Consider the following 25631-nt stretch of genomic DNA (forward strand, 5'->3'; position numbering starts at 1 on the left):
AAATATTTAGCGAGTGACGTCAAGCCACACATCTCAATATTACTAAGAAGCCCTGAAGCGGAAGGCGGGCAAAACGGAAAGGGCGGTCCACGGGCAGTGACACACAAACGGTGTTCTGACACACGCACAATGCCTTAAAGTCCCCGTTTATATACCCACAGTATGTGATTGGATAACACATATACAAGTTTTCAATAAAAAAATATATAAAAAAAACTCAAGGCACCGTTTATCCCACTACACACATATGCAAATAAATATTGAAGCATAAACTAATTTAATTCTCATTTTTCAGTTTAATAATGAAATTAGAAATGGTTTGGGGTTTTTTTCCGTTTAAGTAGAAAATTTTATGAATTTGATTGGACTGAATTTAAATTTTGACTTTTGACTTGCACATTTAATTTGTACTATAAAGAGTCTTAATAATGTAATGTAATTTGCACTGTTTTTAGTGCCAGCTCATTTCCTGCCTTTTGGAAGTGGAGACACACTAAGCCCTGTTGTTGATGATGGAAGCTCTCCAGCTATTTCCTTGCAGCAGCCTTTCAAATACTTTGGACGTACACACAGTCAGATCTTTGTGAGTATTGAACTATTTAATTGGTTGCAGATTTATGTATGCATCAATGATGATTAAAGAAAACTCATAGAATATACAGTAATTGATATTGATATATTTCTTATAGATTAGTTCGATTTAGCTGTGTGCAATATTTTCCATATTTAATTTGATCAAATGGTCAACTTATTTTCTCTCTCTCTCTCTCTCTCTCTCTCTCTCTCTCTCTCTCTCTCTCTCTCTCTCTCTCTCTCTCTCTCTCTCTCTCTCTCTCTCTCTCTCTCTCTCTCTCTCTCTCTCTCTCTCTCTCTCTCTCTCTCGATTTTAGGTGAACAACAATGGCTACATTACATTTTCAGGGGCAATGTCTAACTTCGTTCCAATTCAGAACCCTAACGTTGACATCATTGCTACTCTGTGGACTGACCTTGACAATAGATACGGAGGAACTATCTCCTATAGAGAGGATACAAGCAGTGCTGTACTGGCACAAGTCACTGCAGCTGTTAGACAATACTTCCCAAACATACCTTTTGCTGCTACTTCAGCTTTTGTCGCTACATGGGACAGCGTGCCATACTTTAATGGGGGAGGGGTAAGATCTAATCTATGATTATCAATTACTGCATTTTGTTTTCTTTAGAAGGTTATGAATACTGTTTATTGGTGATTTCTAGTTTGCCACTTTCCAAGTGGTTTTAGTCTCCAGTGTTCATCGTTCTTTCATCCTGTTCAACTATGGCAATATTTCTCCAAGACAAACTTGGTTGGTGAGTACAGGTCCTAAAGCATTTTACAAATTAGAGAAATTATTTACAATTTTGCTCTTACTTCAATACTTTCTGTACTAGAACAAGAAAGCTCTATTTAGAAAAGATTAAGGCTTTTAAAAAATATGTTTACTTCTACTGTCACATCTGTTCTGTGTCTGGCACTTTGTGGGACTTTTATGTTTATCTGTGCATTGTCTGTGTTCTTTTCTGTGTCCTGTTTCCTGTGGAGTTGTGTAGTTCTTGTAGTTTTTCATGTTGATTAGTTTTCCCAGGTGTTTCCCATTCACCACATCTTGTTAGCCTTGTTCCCTTGTGTATATATACCCCAGTGCTTCAGTTATTCTCTGTCGGTCGTTGTTTAATGTAGTGGTTGTTGAGTATGCTGCTGTCTGCAGTTCCCCATATTGTCTTTGTTTTTGATCAGTGTTATTTTGTTCCTGTTTTTGATTGTTCTTTTATTAAATTCCCCTGCTTTTGGATCCTCATCTCTGCCTGCCGTCTTTGTGTTTCCTTGTGTTCCATGACACTTACAGGCTGGTTATTACACGGCGGACTCTGTCAATTCTTTCACAATTCCAGTAACCAGTGCCCCAGAACTCTCATCCAGCAGCAATATCAATGTGAATGGTCGCTGGACTTTCCATGTTGATGGCGCACCGAACTGTAAGCCAATGTTCAAATGGTAACATTTGTTAGCTTATGCTTCTTTAGCAGAACTAAATACCTTGTCACTTATCCTAGTGCCAACAATTTTCCTACCTTTTGGGAATGGAGAAATGGTGAACCCCCCTGCTGTGGATGGAAGCTCTGCAACCATTAACTTGCGGCAGCCTTTACAATACTTTGGACACACATACAATCAGATCTATGTAAGCATAACCCCCACCCCCCCTTTGAAATTCTACAAAGTTCTCTATAAAAATACTTAAATACTTCAATACATAAAATATATGTCCTTTAAAACACACACACAAAACAATATTTTTCTTGAGTTTTAGGTGAACAACAATGGCCATCTAACGTTTACAGAGCCACTGTCTGCCTACAACCCCTCCCTGGATTCCGGAAGAGACATCATTGCTCCTCTTTGGACTCGCCTTGACAATAGACGTGGAGGAACTATCTCCTACAGAGAGGATACAAGCAGTGCTGTACTGGCACAAGTCACTGCAGCTGTTAGGCAATACTTCCCAAACATACCTTTTGCTGCTACTTCAGCTTTTGTCGCTACATGGGACAGCGTGCCATACTCTAATGGCGGAGGGGTAAGGCCTATAGTAATCTTTGGTTTTCAATGAATGGTCCGTCTGGTTTGTTTGGAAGGTTTGAATGCTGTCTATTGGTGTTTTGAAGGTGGCCTCTTTCCAAGTGGTTTTAGCCTACAATGTTCATCGCTCATTCATCCTGATCTATTATGGAGACGTTGCAGGAATAGGACAACCTTGGCAGGTAAGGGGAGTTTGCATGTTCTTGCAATGTTTGTTGGGTTCCTCTAGGTGCTTTGTTTTCCCCCACAATCCAAAGCCATGGAGATAAATTGACGATCTAAATTCCCCAGAGGTGTGAGCGAGAGTGTGTATGTGTTAGCCCTGTGACAGATCTGCCCATGGCGACACTGGGATAAGCTAAAGCATTTCCCTGACCCTATATGGTATAAGTAATTTAGAGAATCGATGGATGGATGAATTAATGAATTGGTTTCGAATGCAGAAAGAATGGTTTCTTTCTTTTCTCTTTTATTCTAAATGGGAATCAGAGAATACAATATTTTGTTTACTCCTACAGGCTGGCTATTACACTGTGGACTCTATCAATTCTTTCACAATTTCAACATCCAGTGTCGCCGAACTCTCTTCAGGCAGTAATATCGGTCGCTGGTCTTTCCATGTTGATGGCTCACCAAACTGTAAGCCCACGAGTTATATTATTGTTTTGAACAAGATACTCAGAGGTGAAATTACAAAACATTTGTGTCACTTTAGCATGCTGTATTTAAACATAAAACACAGAACCCAATGTACAGTTAAAATTATTTTCTGAGTGAACAGCGTCAGAGGCCTGTTGCATGAAGCTAGCTGAACAAACTCGGTTTCAGAGTAGGTTTAAAGTTGACAAATCCAGATAAATCCAACCTGGTTTAGATCAAGTTAAACGATCTCTCAAAGCTTGTGTGACCTCAACTATATGGCGGTTAGGAATGTTGACCAAATTGACTACGCCACCCCCACCTTTACGGGATAGAGGACCCTATCAATGATATTTTTAAACACAGGTAGTTCAAATAAATGAACTAGAAGCCAGAGTATAAAAGGTTAATTTGATTAATATTACAAATACAATCCTTCTCCACAGATATTATTGCAATAGCCTGGTTGACAGCAAATGTTCTCAATAAACAAAAATAAATTAAAACAAACCAACACAGCAAAAATGAAAACGAACCAAATACACAACACAGCAATTCAACGACTCCAAACTAAAAAAAATAGATAACATAAAAACACTAAAAAAGAGGAACAAAACAAACACTGCTCACCAATGTCACAGACACGCCAGGGTCCCACGTTACACAATCACAGCGCAGGCCTTCCTCTGAGTACTAATCACGCACACCTGCATCCCATCAACACGGCAATCACCCACAGTACAAAAGACACTCACACACACAGTCACTGTCCGGTCTTGTTTGTATAAGGTATTTACCTCTATGCTGACTTAGAGGACAACCCAACGATATTTGCGTTCATTCCTTGTTACCTCCAAGTCTCCATTGTGTTCCCTCGTCGTGTACACCTGCAAGTATAAAGACTGTGTCATTCAGGATATCATCACCAAACTCCAAATAACTTCTACACCACTCACCTGCACTTCCGTATTCACATTCTGGATTGTTTAAAAAGCTTCACTAACCTGTATGTCTTGTCTCCGACCCTTCTGTACTGTAACAACGACAAATTAGGATTGAATTATGAAATGAATATCACACAGAGAAACCAATAAGAAATCTAGTGCTCAAATAAAGTAAACTTGGGTTGTCCATTAAATTATATTATATGAAAGAAAACAATAATAAATATTACACTCAGAATAAAGTAAATCAAACTGGATAACAAACCACATGGGAGAAAACAAACCAATCCAAATCAGATGAAACCAAAAATATCCAAACCATACATGAAACGCAAGCCAAATGTGAAAATAAGATCTCCCACACAGTGGTAGGCCTACACCAGTAAATAAAACAGCAAGACTTTACAACAAAATGAATACCAAAAAAACACCCAAAAAAACAAAACACAAACTGATCAAATAAACCTCAAATATTATTGGGAAAAGAAAATGGTTGCTGCTGAACCGAAAGGGAGGATTTAAGACCTGTAATTAAAACCATAAAAAAAAAAAAAAAACAACATTCCACACTTACAAACTCATAAAATACTCACGTACCTCCTAACAGTACGCTATGGTTCACTTTGTTGACTGAGATGTGACAGTTTCACTGAAAGGCAGAAGTGGGTTGTAACACAGTCGATTCTGTACGAACATCCGTGAACGCTGTTACTCTCAACTCAGCAGTGTATACATGCACGAGTAATCATTAGGTAGCTGAAGCCAATGCAGTGTTGCATGCGCACAGCGCATTCATATCAACAGGTCATCTGCACGGAATAATCCTAGAACAACACGTTGGTGTACATTTTATACTAACATGTCTACTATTAGATTCTACTCCTATGGATTAAAAGGACACATCTACTCACATTGAATTGTCGAAAGCATCAGAATATACACACAAGTGATCATTAGTTAGCCAAAGCCAAACGCAGAGTTGCACGCACACAGCGTTTTTAGATCAACAGGTAATCAGCACGTGAATAATCCTAGAACAACACGTTGATGGTCAAATTATACTGACATGTCTCCTATTAGATTCAACTCCTATGGATAAAAGGCCACATCTACTCACACTAAATCGTCAAGGGCAGCAGTCACACACAAGCAGTTTCTCCAAAGCGCCAGTACCGGAGAGAAAGACCACATACACACATACACACGCACACAAACAGGTCGCTCATATATCTACGTTTAACGACTCTTTGGGGATGCTCCCTTAGCAACAGCGTACCTGAAGCTATAGAACCTTATGAAGGTGTGCGGGGTGGCCCACCCAGCCGCCTCGCCGATCTCATGAAGCGGAACTCCAGAAAGGAGGGCCACCGAGGAGACCATGCCCCTGGTTGAATGAGCCCTCACGTTGAAGGTCGAAACTCTGGAGCAAGTTGCAGGTGTCATCCTCTGAGCCCCACAGAGGAACTGTACAACCAGATGGTGCTTCCCCAGAGGCCCATCACTCACAGGCGCATGGAAAGCTACAATGGCAGCCATGTACACCTTGAGCATGGACGGGTTATGACCCGCAGAGAAATGATCTTGGAGACCAGGCCAGCTTCTAGGTACCGGGCCCCCTCAGGGGCCAGACCCACAGCTTCCATCTTTCCGAGTGGGGGTGGAATATTGTGCTCCCCGCCTGGGACAGCAGATCCCTCCTCAGAGGGACCTGACAGCAGAGCTATGATGTCCGAGAACCATACTCAGGTCTGCCAATGGGGTGCTACTAGTAGCAGACTGATCCCTTTTCGGCAGACCCGCTCCAAGACTTGAACTATTTCATAGTCAAGTGGGTGTGCGGACGCGGATGCTGCCCAGCCGCAGGTCTTACTAGAGGTGGCTGGTGCAACGTGCGCTTGTGGGGAACCGATGTGGCCCGAAGCGTCTGTGATGGCAGAGGAGGAGCTCTAGAAGTGACACTCTCCTTTTGCACCTGCCGGTGCGAGGAGCTGGTGGACTGCTGAGGCTGCCCACTGGAGGCAGCCTTTCCTGATCTACAGCGGCGAGGGATATATTGCTTGAAAGTTGCTGACTGTTTTTTCGCCTCCTGAAATCTGTCGCCGAACAGACCAGAAGGCAAAATTGGGGCATCCAGGAGAAAGGTTTTCTCCTTCATCCCTGACAAATTCAGCCATAAGTGTCTCTCCACAGTCACCATAGAAGCCATGGAGCAGCCGATGGCATGGGCCGTCTCCTTGGTGATGCAGAGAGACAAGTCAGCAGCCTTACGAAGCTCAACCACATCCTCCGGAGAGGGACCCTCGCCCTCATTGAGATATCTAAGGAGGTCAGCCTGGTAGGCCTGCAGAATGGATAACGTGTGCAGGGAACAACCAGCTCGCCCAGCCGCCATATAAGCTCTGCCTACCAGAGATGAAGTGTCCCGACAGGGTTTAATGGGCAGTACCGGGGCTTTCAGGGACGACGTAGCGTCGGGAGAAAGATAGCTCGCGAGAACATCCTCCACCCGAGGCATCGTCCCATAGCCAGCCTCACGCGTCCCCAGCACGTTGGCATAATCCAACACTGGGGAATTGGAAACGCGCGCTGAATAAGGTTTATTCCAAGACTTACACAGGGAAAAATGGCAAGCCCATTTGCTCAAGGCTCCCTGCTCAAGGCTCTTTCCTGGCTCTCACCACCATCTCCCTTCAGTTCCACCTCCTCTTGGTCAGTCGTCCTCCTCCAGAAACCACCTCCTGTATCATCTGCCGGTTTCGCCTACCCTTCGCCTGCCCCTTCACCATCCCTGCGCCATCTCCTCATCCTCCTCACCTCGTCTCATCTCGAGGACGTGCCTTCCGGGAGGGGGCGTTCTGTCACGCCGCCAGACTCTGTTTTCGATTTAACTTCAGTTCAGCCTGAGTGTCTTGGTCGGGTCTCATCAGTATATGCATTGTGTTGGACCTCTGTTTGTATTTACCTTGTGGAATATTGAACAATTGTAATTCTTCTTCATCATGCGCTTTTCTTTAGTCACTCAACCATGACATAAATAATATGCATCAGCCGTGAAACATTTTTTTACACAGGGAATAATACGTGATTCCTGGGAACAAGCTTGGCTCGCCTGCCATGTCTTTCTAATTGGAAATTAATTGACCTTTCTGTTGCCGCATATACCATGTGGTACAGAAGACTGGGGAGGGTTGATTAAAGGGGCCTTTATCATATGCCACATATGCAAAAAAAAAAAAATTACTACCCGTAAACCAAAAATAGAGACATCTCTTAGTTTTTTTTTTTTTTCGTTTTGTTTCCATTTTAGTAGAAAATCGAATGACCAGAAGTTGCATGAGTTTTAATGAATTTGTTTGGACTGAATTTTTATTTATATTTTGGACTTGCACATTTAATTTGTACTTGTTTATTTAAAGAGTCTTACACAGTAAAATCCCCAGAGTTAAATTAACACTGCTCAGAGAACATATGGTCCCACTCTACAGAGTGTTAAAGTAACACTGAATCAGTGTTAAAGTTAATGAGATAATTGAGAGATTAATTAAGTGATAATTGACCATTAGTGGTGAACACCTGATGATAATGAGTAGAATCACTGAAGGAAAGAGAAAAAGAAAAACACAAGAACTACGACTGACTATTAAAAAGACATTCAATCTCTGAAGATCTCAGCAGAGGAGGATTAAACAACTCCACAAACAGCATTACCAGCTTCACACATTACTAACCAGACAGACTTTATTTCTATCAGACGACTACAGAAGCTCTTATTGAGGTTTAGATGTTGATGTTTTATTGAAAATTAAAGTTGTTTGAAGTTACCATTATTGTGATTAGTGTTTGCTTTAATTGGTCTCTTGACCCTTGACTTGCTATCATAAGATTTTCTCTGGCTGCTGTAACTGTTCGTTACGGTGAAAATGGCAAGAAAATCTTGACGCTTGTTGTTTATGATACAGTTGTTATCATCATATAGTGCCTTTTTTGATGATCCCCTGAAAGTCATTGATTATAGGAGTCTTGTGATTCTAGGGCAGAAGATCCAGCAATGTTATCATCAGAGAAACTAAACAATTATCAAAACATTATTACATAAAATTTGTACTGCGGTTTACTAACACATCACACAATAAGCACTTCTAACTCCTGCGAGTTTTACTCACACATAGACATCAAGAATCAGCCTATGAATCTTAACAATGGTGACATGCCACAATGCATTCTGGGTGCATCACGCAAAACTCATCTATGGATCCCAGAATGCATTGTGGCATGTCACCATTGTTGAGATTCATAGGCAGATTCTTGATGTCTGTGTGTGAGTTCATCTCGCAGGAGTTAGAAGTGATTAGTGTACAATCGATTTCAAAACTTATTCAGCTTTTCTGATTAAAACAGTGTTGGATCTTCTCTAAAATCACAATAAAAAAAGTTAATAGGATATTGCTCATACTCAGTCGTAACATCAATGAATTAAATCATTATACAATGATCATATTCTCGACATCGAGCAGCCGACAGCATCTGATTGTGTTTACTCTTGCTTTTCTTGCCATAACAAACTCAGTTACAGCAGCCAGAGAAACACTAACGTTAAAACGTCATCAAACTGCCCAACTAAAGAAAACACTGATCACCATGATGGTCACATTAAAAACTAACAATTTTCACAACAGAATCAAACAAAAAATCTGTTAATTCTCAATAAGAGACGTCTGACAGAAATAAAGTCAGTCTGGTTAGTAATGTGTGAAGCTGGTAATGCTGTTTGTGGAGTTGTTTAATCCTCCTCTGCTGAGATCTTCAGAGATTTAATGTCTTTTTTATAGTCAGTCGTAGTTCTTGTGTTTTTCTTTTTCTCTTTCCTTCAGTGATTCTACTCATTATCATCAGGTGTTCATCACTAATGGCCAATCATCACTTAATTAATCTCTCAATTATCTCATTAACTTTAACACTGATTCAGTGTTACTTTAACACTCTGTAGAGTGGGACCAAATGTTCTCTGAGCAGTGTTAATTTAACTCTGGGGATTTTACTGTGTATTAATGTAATGTAATTTACACTGTTTTTAGTGCCAGCTCATTTCCTGCCTTTTGGAAGTGGAGACACACTAAGCCCTGTTGTTGATGATGGAAGCTCTCCAGCTATTTCCTTGCAGCAGCCTTTCAAATACTTTGGACGTACACACAGTCAGATCTTTGTGAGTATTCAACTATTTCATTGGTTGCAGATTTATTTATGCATCAATGATGATTATGAACATTCTTAGCATATACAGTAATTGATATTGATATCTTATAGATTAATTTTATTTAGCAGTGTGCAATATTTTCCATATTTAATTTTGTCAAATGGTCAACTTTTTTTTCTCTCTCTCTCGATTTTAGGTGAACAACAATGGCTACATTACATTTTCAGGGGCAATGTCTAACTTCGTTCCAATTCAGAACCCTAACGTTGACATCATTGCTACTCTGTGGACTGACCTTGACAATAGACGTGGAGGAACTATCTCCTATAGAGAGGATACAAGCAGTGCTGTACTGGCACAAGTCACTGCAGCTGTTAGACAATACTTCCCAAACATACCTTTTGCTGCCACTTCAGCTTTTGTCGCCACATGGGACAGCGTGCCATACTTTAATGGGGGAGGGGTAAGAACTTATCTATGATTATCAATTACTGCATTTTGTTTTCTTTTGAAAGTTATGAATACTGTTTATTGGTGATACCAAGGTTGCCACTCTCCAAGTGGTTTTAGTCTCCAGTGTTCATCGCTCTTTCATCCTGATCAACTATGGCAATATTTCTCAAAGACAAACTTGGTTGGTGAGTACAGGTCCTACAGCATTTTACAAATTGGAGAAATTAATTACAATTTTCCCCTTACTTCAAAACTTTCTGTACTAGAAAAAGAAAGCTCTATTTAGAAAAGATTAAGGCTTTTAATATTTCTGTCTATTTCTACAGGCGGGTTACAACACAGCGGATTCTGTCAATTCTTTCACAATTCCAGTAACCAGTGCCCCAGAACTCTCATCCAGCAGCAATATCAATGTGAATGGTCGCTGGGCTTTCCATGTTGATGGCTCACCGAACTGTAAGCCAATGTTCAAATGGTAACATTTGTGAGCTTATGCTTCTTTAACAGAACTAAATTCCTTGTCACTTATACTTTTCCTAGTGCCAGCATTTTTCCTACCTTTTGAGAGAGGAGAAATAGTGAACCCCCCTGCTGTTGATGGAAGCTCTGCAGCCATTAATTTGCAGCAGCCTTTACAATACTTTGGACGCACATACAATCAGATCTATGTAATCCCCCCCCCCCACACACACACCACACCCCCCGTTTCTTCAAAATTCTTTCAAATACTTTTTAAAGTATAGGGAAATATATGTTCTTTAAAACACAAACACACAAATATTTTTCTTCACTTTTAGGTGAATAACAATGGCCATCTAACGTTTACCGAGCCACTGTCTTCCTACATCCCCATTCTGAATTCTGGAAGAGACATAATTGCTCCTCTTTGGACTCGCCTTGACAATAGACGTGGAGGAACTATCTCCTATAGAGAGGATACACGAAGTGCTGTACTGGCACAAGTCACTGCAGCTGTTAATCAATACTTCCCAAACCTTCTGTTTGCTTTTACTACTACATCAGCCTTTGTGGCTACCTGGGACAGTGTGCCATACTCCTCTGGTGAAGGGGTAAGACCTAATCTTTAACCGTTAGTACTTTATCTATGTTTATTGTCCAGTGCTGTGTATTTGTTTTTGACATGTTCTGAATGCTGTCTATTGGTATTTTGAAGGTGGTTACTTTTCAAGTTGTTTTAGTGTCCGATGTTGACCACACCTTTGTCCTGTTCAACTATGGAAACATTGCAGCAACAAGTCAACATTGGCTAGTAAGACTCAGTATTTTTGCATTTAAAAAAATAAAAAAATGGTTTACAAACTGCCAAATTACAGTGCATGTCTTTTTTATTCAGGCTCTCTACGACACAGTGGACTCTGCACACTCATTTTCTATTTCCTTACTGAGAGCTTCTGAATTGTCATCCAACAGCAATGTCAATGTTAATGGTCAATGGGGTTTTCATATTCATGATGGTATGGTAATTTCCTTCCCTTTTTATCTGTAGAGTAGCATAGTTTTTTCAAAGTAGAGGCTGAGGCAGAGGTTGGATCCATTAGGGATAAGACAGAGTCATAGTAAATATGTGTATGGAAAAATTGCATGTTGTCATGGTGTGTTTGAACAAAGAGAGGACGAGAGGATCTAGTCGCAGCAATTCATTTATTAAAAGGAAAAATAAAAGAAAACGCTTTCAAGCACAGGTAAAACACAGTAGGGAATGGAAAAACCACACAATAATGCAACAACAATACCAGACACTGAACCGAGAGAACAGAGGGTATAAATACAGCCAATACATTGCACAGACAAAAGAAAAAAAGCAACAAGGATAAAAAGAGCTAGTTAAAAACAACCTTAAATATGTCTTAATCAACTTTTTAAAAATGTTCCAAGGTTTGGAGTTTATTGAAAAGGCTCTTTCCTCCATGGTCTTAAGTTTACATGCAAGCTGATGAAGAGAGAGAGTTTTAGCAGAGTGTAGTGTATGGACAATTGAGATCACAAAGATACACTGGTTCCATCCAATGTAATGCTTTTTATGTTAAAATGAGAATCAATTCTAGCAAGAATGGGAAGTCAGTGCAACTGTGAGAACGGTGTAATGTTGGCATGGAGAATTCTGGGTGAGCACACAAGCAGAGGAAGAATGGTCTAAACTTGTTAAACCATCTAAATCAACAACATGTATGTTAGATCCTATACCGACTAAGCTACTGAAAGAGATGCTTCCAGAGGTCATAGATCTACTTCTTCAAATCATTAATTCATCTTTGTCATTAGGATACGTTCCGAAAACTTTTAAGCTGGCTATTATTGAACCGTAGATTGCTACCCTTGGGAGTTATCATTTGGAAACATGGCGTTATCTTTTCACTGTTAAGTCCAAAGTATACTTTCAGAAGAGTATGCACGTACTGAACGCGCACCGCCGGATTTTTGTAACCACACTTACTTTGTTACACGCACATAAAAATTTTTTTGCAGTATTTCGTGGCGGGAGATTGCTAAAAACTGCGCATGCATCGAACGCCTGTGTAAGCGTACAAGTCAAAAGAAGTATTCTTTGCAAGGCTGCACGTTCAACTGTGCACATACGCTGTGCAGTATACTTTTAGCTGAACGCTGATGATACTTCGCTCTATATTTCTGCGTGCCCCAACGAAACTTACCAACTCACAAAATGAACGCATTGTATAACTGATATATAAAATTGAATGACTAGTAATTTCCTACTACTTAATTCTAATTCTAATTATTGGACTGAAAAATTCTGCACAACCTAGAATACTGTCTAACACTTGATGGCTGCTCAAGTCTTCGTCGTCAGTGAGGAACCTGGGTCTATGATACCAATCTTCATTTGTAAGCCACGTTTCCTGTTAATTTGAAAACCACATTCTTCCGTCTTAAAAGTATATCTAAATTATGACATTTGAACTCAATGACAAATGCGGACAATTTTGTTAATTCGTTCATGACCTCAAGCCTAGATTATTTTAATGCTCTACTGGGTGGTTGCCCTGCATGCTCAATAAATAAACTCCAGCTGGTCCAAAACGCAGCAACTCGAGTTCTTACTAGAACCAGGAAGTATGACCATATTAGGCCGGTTCTGTCAACACTGCATTGGCTCCCTATTAAACATTATATATGTTTTAAAATCTTGCTAATTACTTACAAAGCACTGAATGGTTTAGTTTTTAACCCCAGTATTTGAGCGAGTTCTTAACGCTTAACGCTTAGCCATTCACGTCTATTGTGATCTCAATTCTGGTCAGTTGATAATACCTACAATATCAAAATCAACTGCAGGCGGTTGATCCTTTTCCTATTTAGCACCTATCTGGAACAGTCTTCCTAGCATTGTTCGGGAAGCAGACTAAAAACACATCTCTTTAACCTTGCATACACATAACACATTATCAGTTTCTATAATTCAAATCATGTAACATGATTTGGGCTGTTAGGCTGCATAAATTAGGCCAGCCGGATCTGGGAACACTTCCCATAACACCTGGTGTACTCGTTACATCATAAGAAGAATGGCATCTATGCTAATATTAGCCTCTCAGTTAATCCTGAGGTTAACCGTTAATTAAATAATTAAGAACTTTATTGCACTGATCAACAGAGGAATGAACAATGTGTAAATTTCACTTTTTTGTCCTTGTGCAACGTTTATTCACCAGGCCCTAGATTTTTGTGCAGGTCATAGTTTGGCATGTAAATCATACGTTTCATCACAATATGATATGACATTGATTAGTCAGCGTTACGATACTTCAAAACATGCAACAATACGATTTGATAAGATTCAGGGGCCTGTGATTTAATAAATCATTATCCCGATATTACATGATATTACAATTTTTTTCATGGCCTATTACCTATTTATTAACTAAAAAATGCAACCAAAATATTACATGAGATTTGAAGTCAGGAGTGATCAATCAAACACAACTGAGCCAGCTAATTTAGATCTTCAGGAGTTTTCTGAAATTTGCATATGTGTATTTCCTGTTAGAGAGGTAGTTTTAATAGGAAAAGAATGTATTGTTGCAATGGTTTCCTGACCATCTGGAAGTCACTCATAAGCATTATCATCTTAATCATGTGTGTCAAACCCTGCTCCTGGGGGACCATAGAGATTCCAACCTTGCTCCAAAACACTTTGCTGTAAGTTAATTGTTAATAATCCTGAAAACGTCTTGGTTACATATGTAACCCTCATTTCCTGAAGGAAGGGAACAGAGACTGGGAATGGGGGTTTCGCTTAGAATATCCTTCGAGTTCTACAAAACGAGCCAATGGCATGACAATGCCATGTGTCTGCGGAATTTGCATGGTGCAACTCCGCCCCACCTCGTGGTTATATAAGGAGCTGCGCATGCAATATCGCATTGTTTACCTGCTGAGGAGCCGAGGCTGAGCACCCCGGCTGTACCAGCAGTACATCGGCTGTGGCATGGGGACATAACGTCTCCGTTCCATTCCTTCAGGGAACGAGGGTTACATATGCAGTGTTGGGCACGTTACTTTAAAAAAGTAATTAGTTATAGTTACTAGTTACTTCTTACAAATAGTAACTGAGTTAGTAACTGAGTTACATCATTATAAAAGTAACTAATTACCAGGGAAAGTAATTACTGCGTTACTTTTTTTTTCTTTCAAATGTTCAAATATGTCAAATAATTTGGATGCCCCCAATATTAGATATGTTAAATGAATGAATTGGGCACTAAATAGAATAAATTATTATTATAAAACATTGTACATTAATGTGCACTATTGTAATGTTGCTGTGGGACAATGTGAGAGACACCTATCAAATTCAATGCATTATTGTAAATATTATCAGTAGGCCTACTATAGTGTAAATATTGTGTAAATATTATCAGTACTATACTTTCCTGTGGTAGTGGAGCTCACGTTATCACCTGGGTTTTTAGCCACTAATTTTGTGGCATATGATGATGTGAGGAGCTTCAGAATCACTTGCCACCGGCGTGGAGAGACTCTTTCTTCCTGGGCATAAGTTGCACATTACTTAAATATTCTTACCTTTCACCTCAACGAGGGAAAAGTAGCGCTTATACTTCCAATTTGCGAAAGCTACCTTTGAAGTCGTTGGACTATCGCTGAATGTGTGTGTGTGTGTGTGTGTGTGAGTGTGTGTGTGTGTGTGCGTGCGTGCGTGTGTGTGTGTGTGTGTGAACCATAGACCGTGAAAAAAAATAGGTGTGAACTCAACCTATCAACTTCAACCTTGTCTCCCACCCACCAATCATCATCAGTTATGTGCACCACCGCACCCACCCCCAACACGCATGGCTGGTGCGCGCGCACGCGCACACACACACACACACACACACACACACACACATTGCAGGTCCGACTGACAGAGAGCCTGTTCGGATGAAAAGCGCTTCAGTGAGCTCAATTATAGTAACGCGACTAACGCCGCATTTTTTCCCTCAGTAACGCTAACGGCGTTGTAACGGGAGGAACAGTAATTCGTTTGATTACTCGTTACTGAAAAAAATAATTCCGTTAGTAACGCCGTTTATCTGTAACGCCGTTATTCCCAACACTGTACATATGTAACCGAGACAGTCAGTACAATACGAGTTACATCAGTGACTGACGGAATGGGGTCCCAATCTAATCTCACCACAACGGCTGTTTTACAGCGTCCTGCTCTGACCTAAGCTCGAGATTAGCATGAACGAGGGGCTAGGCTCAACACCAATACCAAGGTACACTGGGAACCTTCATCTCCAGAGGACTCAGCCTTTTGATGAGGCGATCGACATCATATCATCCACTGGAGCCCCGAATGAAACGCTGAGTCCTTGATGTGAGGGACCAGCCATCTCTATTGGAAGCTCACCAGCTTGCGATGTAGAGGGGGTGTGGCCAGAGGAATACTCGTCGGGATGTCCCACACCACAACCCTCAGATCAACCTGTCCATCAGCCAAAGTAGATCCTTGCGAAGAGAAACTAGATTGCGGTATGACAGAGGGGACTCTACCTGTTCTGAGGTCATTGAGTCTCGATCTAAGCATCACGATCATCATGTTCCCGCAGTGAAAACATGACTCATCCACGAGCGCTGCCTCAGCGTGAATAAAGCCCAAACACACTAGACAGCACTCGTGGCTGTCAGCCGGATGAATGACGCGACCGCACCCAGAAAAACACGGACGAGACATTTTGAAAAAGATGTGCCCATGTAGCTCTTTTAGAAGAGGGAAAAACTCTGCAGCAGCGCCGAAGCGTCCAGGGAGAACACGCACACTCTGTGATAGATAACTGCTCCGATCAGCAGCAGGAACGCGCCGTAACCCCGACACCGCTGAAGAGTCGCTCGTCTTACTTGCAGAGGGAAGCTCAGAAGGGCTCCGAAGCAGAAACAGAATGCAAGATTGCACGCACAGCTCCTTATGTACCCACGAGGTGGGGCGGAGTTGCGCTATGTAAATTCCGCAGACCCATGGCATTGTCATGCCATTGGCTCGTCTTGTAGAACTCGAAGGTGATAGGCTTCTAAGTGAAACCCCAATTCCATCAGTCACTGACATAACTCATAGTGTACTGACTGAAAGGTAACCTTGATTAACTGGTTCAAGCATATTTAATTAGCACTCGTTCCTGCAGAGTTTCTCTCCAATACTATCCAGGAGCAGGGTGACCACACTTTTAATCCCATGGCCTAGGATCTGTGCATACTGACTTGTTTACCTTATCTGCTATGATATTTTGACTTTCACTCTCTTTTCATGTAGTTTGTGAGACTTTAGGCTGCACTAGCAATGAGATTTGCAATTTTAGAGATTCCTATGGCTGTGATTGCATGGAAGGACAAAGACCTCATCCTGAAACCTTTGGTAGGTGTTACAACTGTTACAGCTGTAGTAGATAATACTACACTGCAAATAATTTGAATCTACTGCAGATGGTAATCCAAGATAATATGAGTGATACAAAAAGTGACACTGGATCTCCTTTCTGCTTAGATTCCACGGAGGTCTGTGCCAGCAGCACTGGGACCATGTCTCTATCCCGTTGCCAGCTCTTTGAAGCCGATTTTCCTTCCGAGATCCTGCACCTAAACGATCCCAGCTGCACAGCGACGGTTGAAGATGGCAGAGTTCTGTTTCATTTTGACAATGAAGGCCAAGTCTGTGGTACCACTCTATCGGTAATGCTTGGTTCATTATCTTTTTCTCACCAGTGCTACTATTGATGATCTATAAATATTTGTGACGATTAGTAAACTGACTTGAGATTGATATTTGTTAATGTCCTCACAGAGCAATGGCACTCACTTCATCTACCAAAACTCCATTCATTCTAACTTGCCAGAGGGTGTTATTACAAGAAGAAGATGGATAAACATTGCATTTTCTTGTGCGTACCCTCTGATCCAGACCCTCTCTATGCCCATGGATATTGCAGTTGAACATGGGTAGGAACTGAATATAAAGTTTTGTAATTGCTATGATTTTGCTAATGTACCATACATTTTCTGCAATTCTTCCTGCAACATACAACCCTGCAACAGTAGGTAGTCAACCAAAATGGCCACAGGGCCACGGCATCACCCAGTCACGTTTGACACTCGTTCTCGAAATCCCCACCAGATGGTGCAAAGGGGCAGTTGGCACCATTGCTCTCTAAGGCTAGAATTGTTACATTTTCACTTGTAAATGATGATATAATTTATTGGTAATAATAATAGCAATAATTATATAGATTATAACATGTAATGTCAGCTAATTATTTATCATATACATGCTTAATGTTCCAGCTATTTGACTTCTGTTAGAGGGAAATATAATAGTGATGGCAGTGCATTAAGTGTGCTTGCTTTTTACTCTACAGGACTAGCCAATATTTTAGATTATTACACATGTTCATTATGCCATAACATAAATAAAACAATAGAAAAGGTGGGTTACTCTGAATGGGAATGATTTAGTGATATAGCCTAGTTTTCTATGGACTTAAAGGGTTAGTTCACCCAAAAATGAAATTTCTTCCATTAATGACTCACCCCAATGTTGTTCCACACCCGTAAGACCTCCGTTCATCCTCGGAACACAGTTTAAGGTATTTTAGATTTAGTCCGAGGGCTTTCAGTCCTTTGAATGTAAGTGTAAGCACACTTTGCTGTCCACGTCCAGAAAGGTAATGAAAACATCATCAAAGTAGTCCATATGTGACATCGTTTGGTTAGTTAGACTCTTTTGAAGCGTCGACAATACATTTTGGTCCAAAAATAACAAAAACTAAGACTTTATTAAGTCGTGAATGCGGATTCAAACAAAACCGGAAGAGAAGACAATGCTTAATAAAGTCTTAGTTTTGGCCTACGCATTTTCAATATAGACCTTATAAAGTCTGGGGACAGTTAAATGTATTCATTATTGCAGGTTTGTATTCCCTGTGATGTGATATAAAATTAGGGATACATATTTTGTAATTAGGGGCCAAGCAACGAAGGTGCGAAGGCACCTATTGAAACTTTTAGCGTTCCTATTATTATTCTTCTTCTTCTGCTTCTTCTTCTTCTTCCACTCTTGAGTCTATGGCAGCCCATAGAACAGCTTGCGGGAAAGTTATGAAATTTGGCACACTCATAGAGGATAGTCTGGAGTCTCTAACTCAATCCCTCTAGCACCACCACCTGTCCAAAGTTTGACTCATGTTTATGCTAATAACACATCGTTTTCGATAAACACGCAAACAAATTTTACGTAACGCTTGCGAAAATACGCTTAAGACTATATCTCATCACAAGTCATCACAAGCATGACCTGAGGCAACATGCAGCGTCTCGGCGCAGCGCCCCCTACTGGGCCGGAGATATAAAAAATGGCTGTTTTTGCTTATAACTTCTGAACCGTTTGTCCAATCATAAAAGTGGTCTCGTTAAATTCTGGACGACATGCCGAGTCGTCTGATATCCAATTTTACCATATCAGCCATTTTGGTTGTCGGCCATTTTGAATTATGTGCTAAAATGCTGTATTTTATGAACGGATTGTTACGAAACTCTGTATGGGTCATCAGCACGATGCCCTGAATGAACCCAAGAAGTTTCGAAACAGCGCCACCTATTGGATATTTTTTTTCTCCCAAATGCTTATAACTTTGGGTATAATTGACTTATTTTCATGGGAGTAACTTTTTTTGTCTCCTGAATCCTCGCCGAGTCCAATGATACCAGACTTGCTAGGTTTCGGCATATGGCTTGTGCAGCGTTGCAATTTAATGCTTTAAAAACATTAGCTGATATCTTCGAAACTGCTAGTCCGATTGAGACCAAACCAGCGTCAGAAGTTCGAATGTCAAAATATTGATAGTAAGGGGGTGTAAAATCCAATCAAAGTCAGGTGTCAGTCATTTTTCATGTGTTTTTTCATATAAATGTATATAACTCCAAAACGAAATGCAATATTTTCACCAAAATTGACATAGACATGTATGGGCTCACTTCGAGGACACATCAAAAAAATGGTATGATTGTGCAACTTGGGGGCGCTATAATAGAACAAAACATGAAATTCACAGTGACTACAATGCAGTATTATGATATAAAATGCTATGCTTTACAAATGAATTGGTGTATCATTACGAAACTTGGTATGTGCCATCAGCACCATGCCTTTAAGGTACTTAAAAGGTTTCAAAATCGCACCGCCATGTGGTCCATATTTATAATGAAAAGGCATCTTGAGGCTAAATCTCTGCAATGACATATTGACACTATATTGACACCCTGCTTTGATATATTGACACCAAACTTTGCATGTGTCATTGTTCCCTTATTCTGACCACACCACATCAATTTCGTAACTATGCTACCTATTGGTTGAAAGTGATAAATCATTAAATCATTATTATTGACTGTATTTATCATTTTACTGCTATTTTGCCTAAAATCACCTTAATAGTAGTGTTGGGTCCAAGTCCACCTTTGTCGAGTTCGAGTCAAGTCCAAGTCTTAAACAACCAAGTCCGAGTCCAAAAGGGGCCGAGTTGGACTCAAGTCCGAGTTCTTATCGGCCGAATCCGAGTCGAGTCCGCCCAAGTCCAGAGTGTAATTACATTGAAAAAAGATTAGAAATTGCTATTGTACATTTTTATCTTCTATTAATATTTTAACCTTTCAACCCATTAAACCAATGGCAATATAAAATTTAACAAAAAATACCACTATTACATCTAGCCATTGCCATTTAACATTTTTATTTTGTCAACAGATCAACTAGTTTCCAATCAAAATGGTTTCAAACAATAGAATGGACATAGGTATATGTAGAACTTTTATTATTACAAGTGCAAGAAAAACACAAATGAACCTGTTTTATTGTATTTCAATTATTTAATGCCTCTGGTATCACCAAATGCTAATGTTTAGGGGTGGGCGATACTAAAATCTTATTTCACGATAATGATATATTTTCTCAAGTAGGATTATTCAAGAGGGAATAAATAATATAGAAATGGAATAAAACACTTAAATGTAAAATAAAATAAACTTCACTGTATTACATGTACAGTGATTCTTATTAAATGTACTAAAGTTAGTCAGGAGTTAGTGAGTGAGTGATTTTCTCTTTGTCTTTTGTTGTTTTATTAACATTAAAGGGATAGTTCACTCAAAAATGAAAATTCTGTCATCGATTACTCACGCTCAAGTTGTTTTACACCTGAATAAAGTTCTTTCTTCTGTTGGACATAAAATATATTTTGGAGAATGTCGGAAACCAACCAGTTGGTCCCATTGTAGGAAATAATAATATGGATGTCAATGGCTACCATTCAACTGTTTGTGTTCAACAGAAGAAATTAATACAGGTTTGGAACAAAATTAGAGTGAGTAAATAATGACATAATTTTAGAGGTGAACTGTCCCTTTAAGGACAAGCGGCAGCGTGTTCACTATAGGCTGCGCTGCTGTCAATTTAAGACCTCTACACAAAGACCTCTTTCCTGCCGGTGTGGTGCAGTAAAATCACAGGCGGGGAGGCGTTCATTAATTTCTTATCTTCGTTTTATGCCGGTTTGTTGTTACACATGACGCGGACTCGACTGCACTCGGGATATTTTCCGAGTCCAAAATGTCCAAGTCCGTGTCAAGTCCGAGTACAAATTCACCCGAGTGCGGGACAAGTCCGAGTTCATTCAAAATTGGACTTGAGTCCGAGTCCAAGTCCGAGTACCCCAACTCTACTTAATAGGTCTTTAATTGCTCATTGCTGCAGTTGATCTAACACTGCCAGCCATTTTGGCATGTCTTGTCTGCTTCTTTGCGCTTGTCCCCGATAATGGCTGCTTGCAGCTGTATTTTGTTATTTTCATACAGGAGCAACTTTATTTCAAATGAAAATGTACAAAAAAGAAAAAAAAAATAGAAACATTATAATTTATCATATCAATTTATTATAACATCTAACAGTATTTGCAGTACACAGTGGGCAAAGGGCAGCATGACCCACCAGAAAGAATTTGAGAATGCACATTATGTTATGCGTAGGTACTTTTTTTTCTTTTCTTTCTTTTTGTACTTTACTCAAGTAGTAATATAATACTTTTATTGGAGTAAAATTTCATCAAAATATCTGTACTTTAATTAGTACTTTAAATCAGGTATTTACTATTTATGTCACCAGTGACAGTCCTGCCACTTCTTCCTATGGTTGAGACATGAAAGCCAAGTTCTGAAAACGGTTTGATTAGAAAAAAAATACTGGTTAATTAACACTATTTTGTAACTTTTTTTTATCCTATACTTTATACCAGAGCTTGAATAGAACTGCATACTAAATATCAGTATACTAGAGCTTGTGATTAAACTTCGTAACTCCAGCGGATACAGTAGCTCAACCCGCCTCAATCGTGAATTAAGTGCTGCACACATTTTGGAGAACGTCTCTGCTTGTTTGCAGTGCAAGGGTAAAAATAAAGAACTGGATCTTTGAATAAGTAACGCATTTATTATCCAAAAACGATGCTTGTAAAGAATACTGTTTTATGTATTTTCATATTATAGCCAATTCATCCTGTGCATAGCACTTAATCTTGTATAACACAAGATTTTGGCCAAATGTCTTAAACGACAGGAAAAACTGAGTGCTCACATAACTACAATAAACTGTGTAACCTGTAAGTTGATGAAAACGTATAGGCCTAATGCTCAACTTACTACCTCAGATGCACTCAGGTGGTAAAAAAACCTCATAACTCCATTTGAGCTTGAGGTGTAAAAATTTTAATGTATTCTTAATAATAATGACGCGCAAGTGTCTGACCATACATAAAGCCACTGTATACTAACTATGACAACATCGTGTTTAATAATAATAATAATAATCCCTGCATATATAGTAGCAATTCTACACTAATCTGCAAAACACACACCACGCTGGACATTACCTGTCATTCATTGTCATAATTAGGGCTGTCGATTTAACATGTTAATTAGATTAATTAGTTAAGGTAAAAAATAACGCATTCAAATTATTAACACATTTCACGCACTTGCCCCAACCCTGATTTATTTAGGTCATCTTACATTTCATATAGTTTATTGATGAAGAATATGATGCAAGGCAACCACACGTGAATCGCGGCACAGTTCAAGCGCAAGACCACCTCCTTCAGGCAGTCTCGAATTCGGTACCCCTGAGCTCAGCTCACCTGGGTCCGCATGACAGCTTTCACACATTACCAATTCTTCATGTGAACCATGCCCCATTTTGAACTAAACTGCCAGTGTGAAAACGCCCTCACATTTAACAAGTTCTGTTTTTCTGTCCAGAATAGCATGAGATGACGACACTGATCTTATACAACAGTTTAATAAAATAAGTAAGTCAATATTGTGATGTTTTAGACACAATATTGTCTGTTTTGCTCCGTTTTGCCAACGAAAATATAAAGGCAAATATAAAGAACTGTTCATCTCCGACTCTATACACAGTGGCGTTACATTTCTGAATCCGCATTTCGGACGAATCGAGTTAACCAATGATTCAATGGACCATAAAGAGAACCATTAACATTTACCATTTTCATATTTACTTCACTCCTGAATGAATCAGCCGTTTGAACGAATCGAATGACTCAATGACTTACTCAATTAGACATTTACCGCCACCTATTGGCAGTTTTAGTTTCTTATTTAGAATATAATTTAATTAAAAATAATTTCACATTTCCATAAAATAAAACCAAGCATTAAAGTTATAGTTCTCCCAAAAAATATTTATTTCTGAAGCTACTTGTTGTAATGTCTATTAGATTTTTTACACCATAATGAATTTATCTTTTGTGAGTAATTTCTCAGCCAAATTTGATGTGCGGTTAATTAATCGCCACATTGTGTAATTAATTAGCTTAGGGTTAGGGTTAAATACTTGTTGACAGCTGAGGGCGAGCATTTCACTCGCGTCGGATGTGTCTGTCATGATTCCTGTCTTGTGTCCCTGTCAGAACTTTTAAGCTAAAGTGTTCTGTTTTCGTTCCTGTGGCCATGTTTGTAGTTCTTTGTAGTGTTTTGTGTTGATTAGTTTCCCCAGGTGTTCCCATTTACCACGCCCTTTGTTATCTTGTCAAGCTAGTCTTCCTTGTGTGTATATATAGTCTTCTCTTGTGTTTGTCTTGCTGTAACTTTCTCCTTACCCCGGTTTCCTAGTGTTTTGTTCCTCTTGTGGATTTCAACAATAAATCTAGCTGCACGTGGATCCTCTTCTCAGCCTGTTCCTTTGCCTGGCTGAATGCCCATCCGTTACAGAGTCAATGTCACATTTGCATATGCCGTACTATTTGAATTCATCCTTTGTAGACTGCCAAATTAAAATATTAAATAGAACGATAAAATAACGTTATTTACCAGTTAATGGAAATTTTAAATAATCGTTTCTATTCAGAATGATTAAACTTGATTTTGTTTATGTTCCTGTTAAAATTTTGTTCGTTTCCAGCTTTTGTTTGTTCCTTGAACCGGCTCTGAGCCCTAGTCCCAACCCTACTGTGCAGTTGTACTTATCTTTAAGTGTTCGGTGCTAATTTGGTGCCATGTCTTGGTCATGACCATTGCTGATTTCCCATTGTGTGAGTACTGAATAAAGAGTTAATGTAACTTTTTAATTGTGTTCCACAGTGTGGTAAGCGTAGACATTTCTGGCCAGGGTGCATACCAGATCCACATGATTCCTTACATGGATGCACAGTTTACTCGCCCATATGAGGGGAACATTCAAGTGCAGGTGAACCAGCAGATGTACGTGGCGGTTGAGGTGGAAGGAGTGGATAGAAGTCAGATTGCAACAATTCTGGACAACTGCTGGGCCACACCAGTTAATGATAGCGGATATCAAATTCGATGGAATCTGATTATTAGAGAGTGAGTAACATTTAATGTCATCTCAAAAAGGGAAAACTGTGAAATAATTTGTGTGTTGTGTTATTGAATTAGGCACTCTGAAATCATATCTTAATATGCAAAGGCAGCACAAAAGCGACATCTGTACTGTCAATTGGTGTGTTTACTTTTTCATTGAAGCACAGAGATGACAAATGCATTTACACAGGAATCACATTTTCAGGGAACAATGCATCACTTGCTCTAAAATTAATGATCATGTACAGCTGGCAGAAAACTAAGCAAAACATCCTTAGACCGTTCTGCTTGCTATTTTGTATTAATTGTGTGGTTTTTGGAGCACTTGAAGCGTTATAGGCTTCATGAAATGTCTTTATAGAACTAATTTCTTCTTTTTCTAGATGCCCCAACCCTGAGGATAGACAAGTGGAGGTTCTACAGAATGGCATTGACACAACAAGCCGTTTCTCCTTCAGGATGTTCACCTTCACAGGAGTTTCTGATCACATTTTTTTGCACTGTCAGGTTCGCCTCTGCCTGGTGCAGAATGGAAGATGTGCACAGGTAACATATCCATAGCATTCGTGTTGATCCATCCCTTGCATTGCTTTGACAGTAACCTTCAAGCAAATTGGATATATTATGATTCAGTTGTTGTTTTAGAATGCATTGCAAAAATCATGTAATCAAGTAATGCTTAATGTTTGTCATCCTCAGTCATGCAACCCTAGAATGAGGCGTAGGCACAGATCTTTGGACTACCATCACTCTGCAGCCATCTCCATGGGTTTTTACGAGAGCTAGATGAACATCATTGCAGGATGAAAGATGAATGCTGGCAGAAAGATCATTTTGACCTTATAGAGCAAGTGTTATTCAAATCAGTAAACCATACATTTTTGAGGGCGGGGCTTCTAATCTAATCAATGAATAATGTAACCAATGATTAAAACGTTTTGTTTTTCTTTTCTCTTTTAATTGAAAAAATAAGCATCTTATTAGTGATGGTTGTAGTTAATGATTGTATCACTGATACTCTCTTTTTGATACTACTCTCTATAATTTGGCACAAAAATAAAGACAATGCAAAATATATGAAACGATTCAGCAGTTTCTTTATTATTATGTTTATTTGTTTCCTGAGTGTCCTGGATATGAGGCAACTGCTACAAATATCTGGTGGTGATGTGCTTTAACACTCGTCACTAACAGTAGCTACACCTGAACAATATGTGACCCGTGCGGGTAAAATGAGTCGCATTGAGCACATTTTCAAAAAATTTGTTATTGTTATTTTCCTTAAAACCTTCAAAATGTTGTATGATTTGTTGGAATCAGACAAAAAAAAAAGACTGAGCTACACCTATTTGCAGTTGATGGAGTACATTTTGAGAAAAAA

The 25631-nt window shown here is 39.5% G+C and overlaps 1 protein-coding gene across 1 annotated transcript; it reads left to right on the forward strand.

The window, feature by feature from the left end:
- Nucleotides 1-877: 877 nt before the first annotated feature.
- LOC307118211 (uncharacterized protein) lies at nucleotides 878-25319 on the forward strand. Its single transcript, XM_079803748.1, has 21 exons — nucleotides 878-1157; nucleotides 1240-1332; nucleotides 1869-1998; nucleotides 2077-2204; nucleotides 2334-2600; nucleotides 2689-2784; nucleotides 3121-3241; nucleotides 9261-9388; nucleotides 9576-9842; nucleotides 9925-10017; nucleotides 10159-10288; nucleotides 10373-10500; nucleotides 10630-10902; nucleotides 11007-11102; nucleotides 11187-11307; nucleotides 16623-16724; nucleotides 16854-17038; nucleotides 17151-17305; nucleotides 24011-24253; nucleotides 24634-24796; nucleotides 24950-25319. The coding sequence occupies exons 1-21, from the start codon at nucleotides 927-929 to the stop codon at nucleotides 25034-25036; spliced, it is 3237 nt and encodes a 1078-aa protein (XP_079659874.1). The 5' UTR covers nucleotides 878-926; the 3' UTR covers nucleotides 25037-25319.
- The last annotated feature ends 312 nt before the right edge of the window (nucleotides 25320-25631 follow it).

This window comes from Gobio gobio (assembly GCF_949357685.1).
Source record: "Gobio gobio genome assembly, chromosome: 21".
NCBI lineage: Eukaryota > Metazoa > Chordata > Actinopteri > Cypriniformes > Gobionidae > Gobio > Gobio gobio.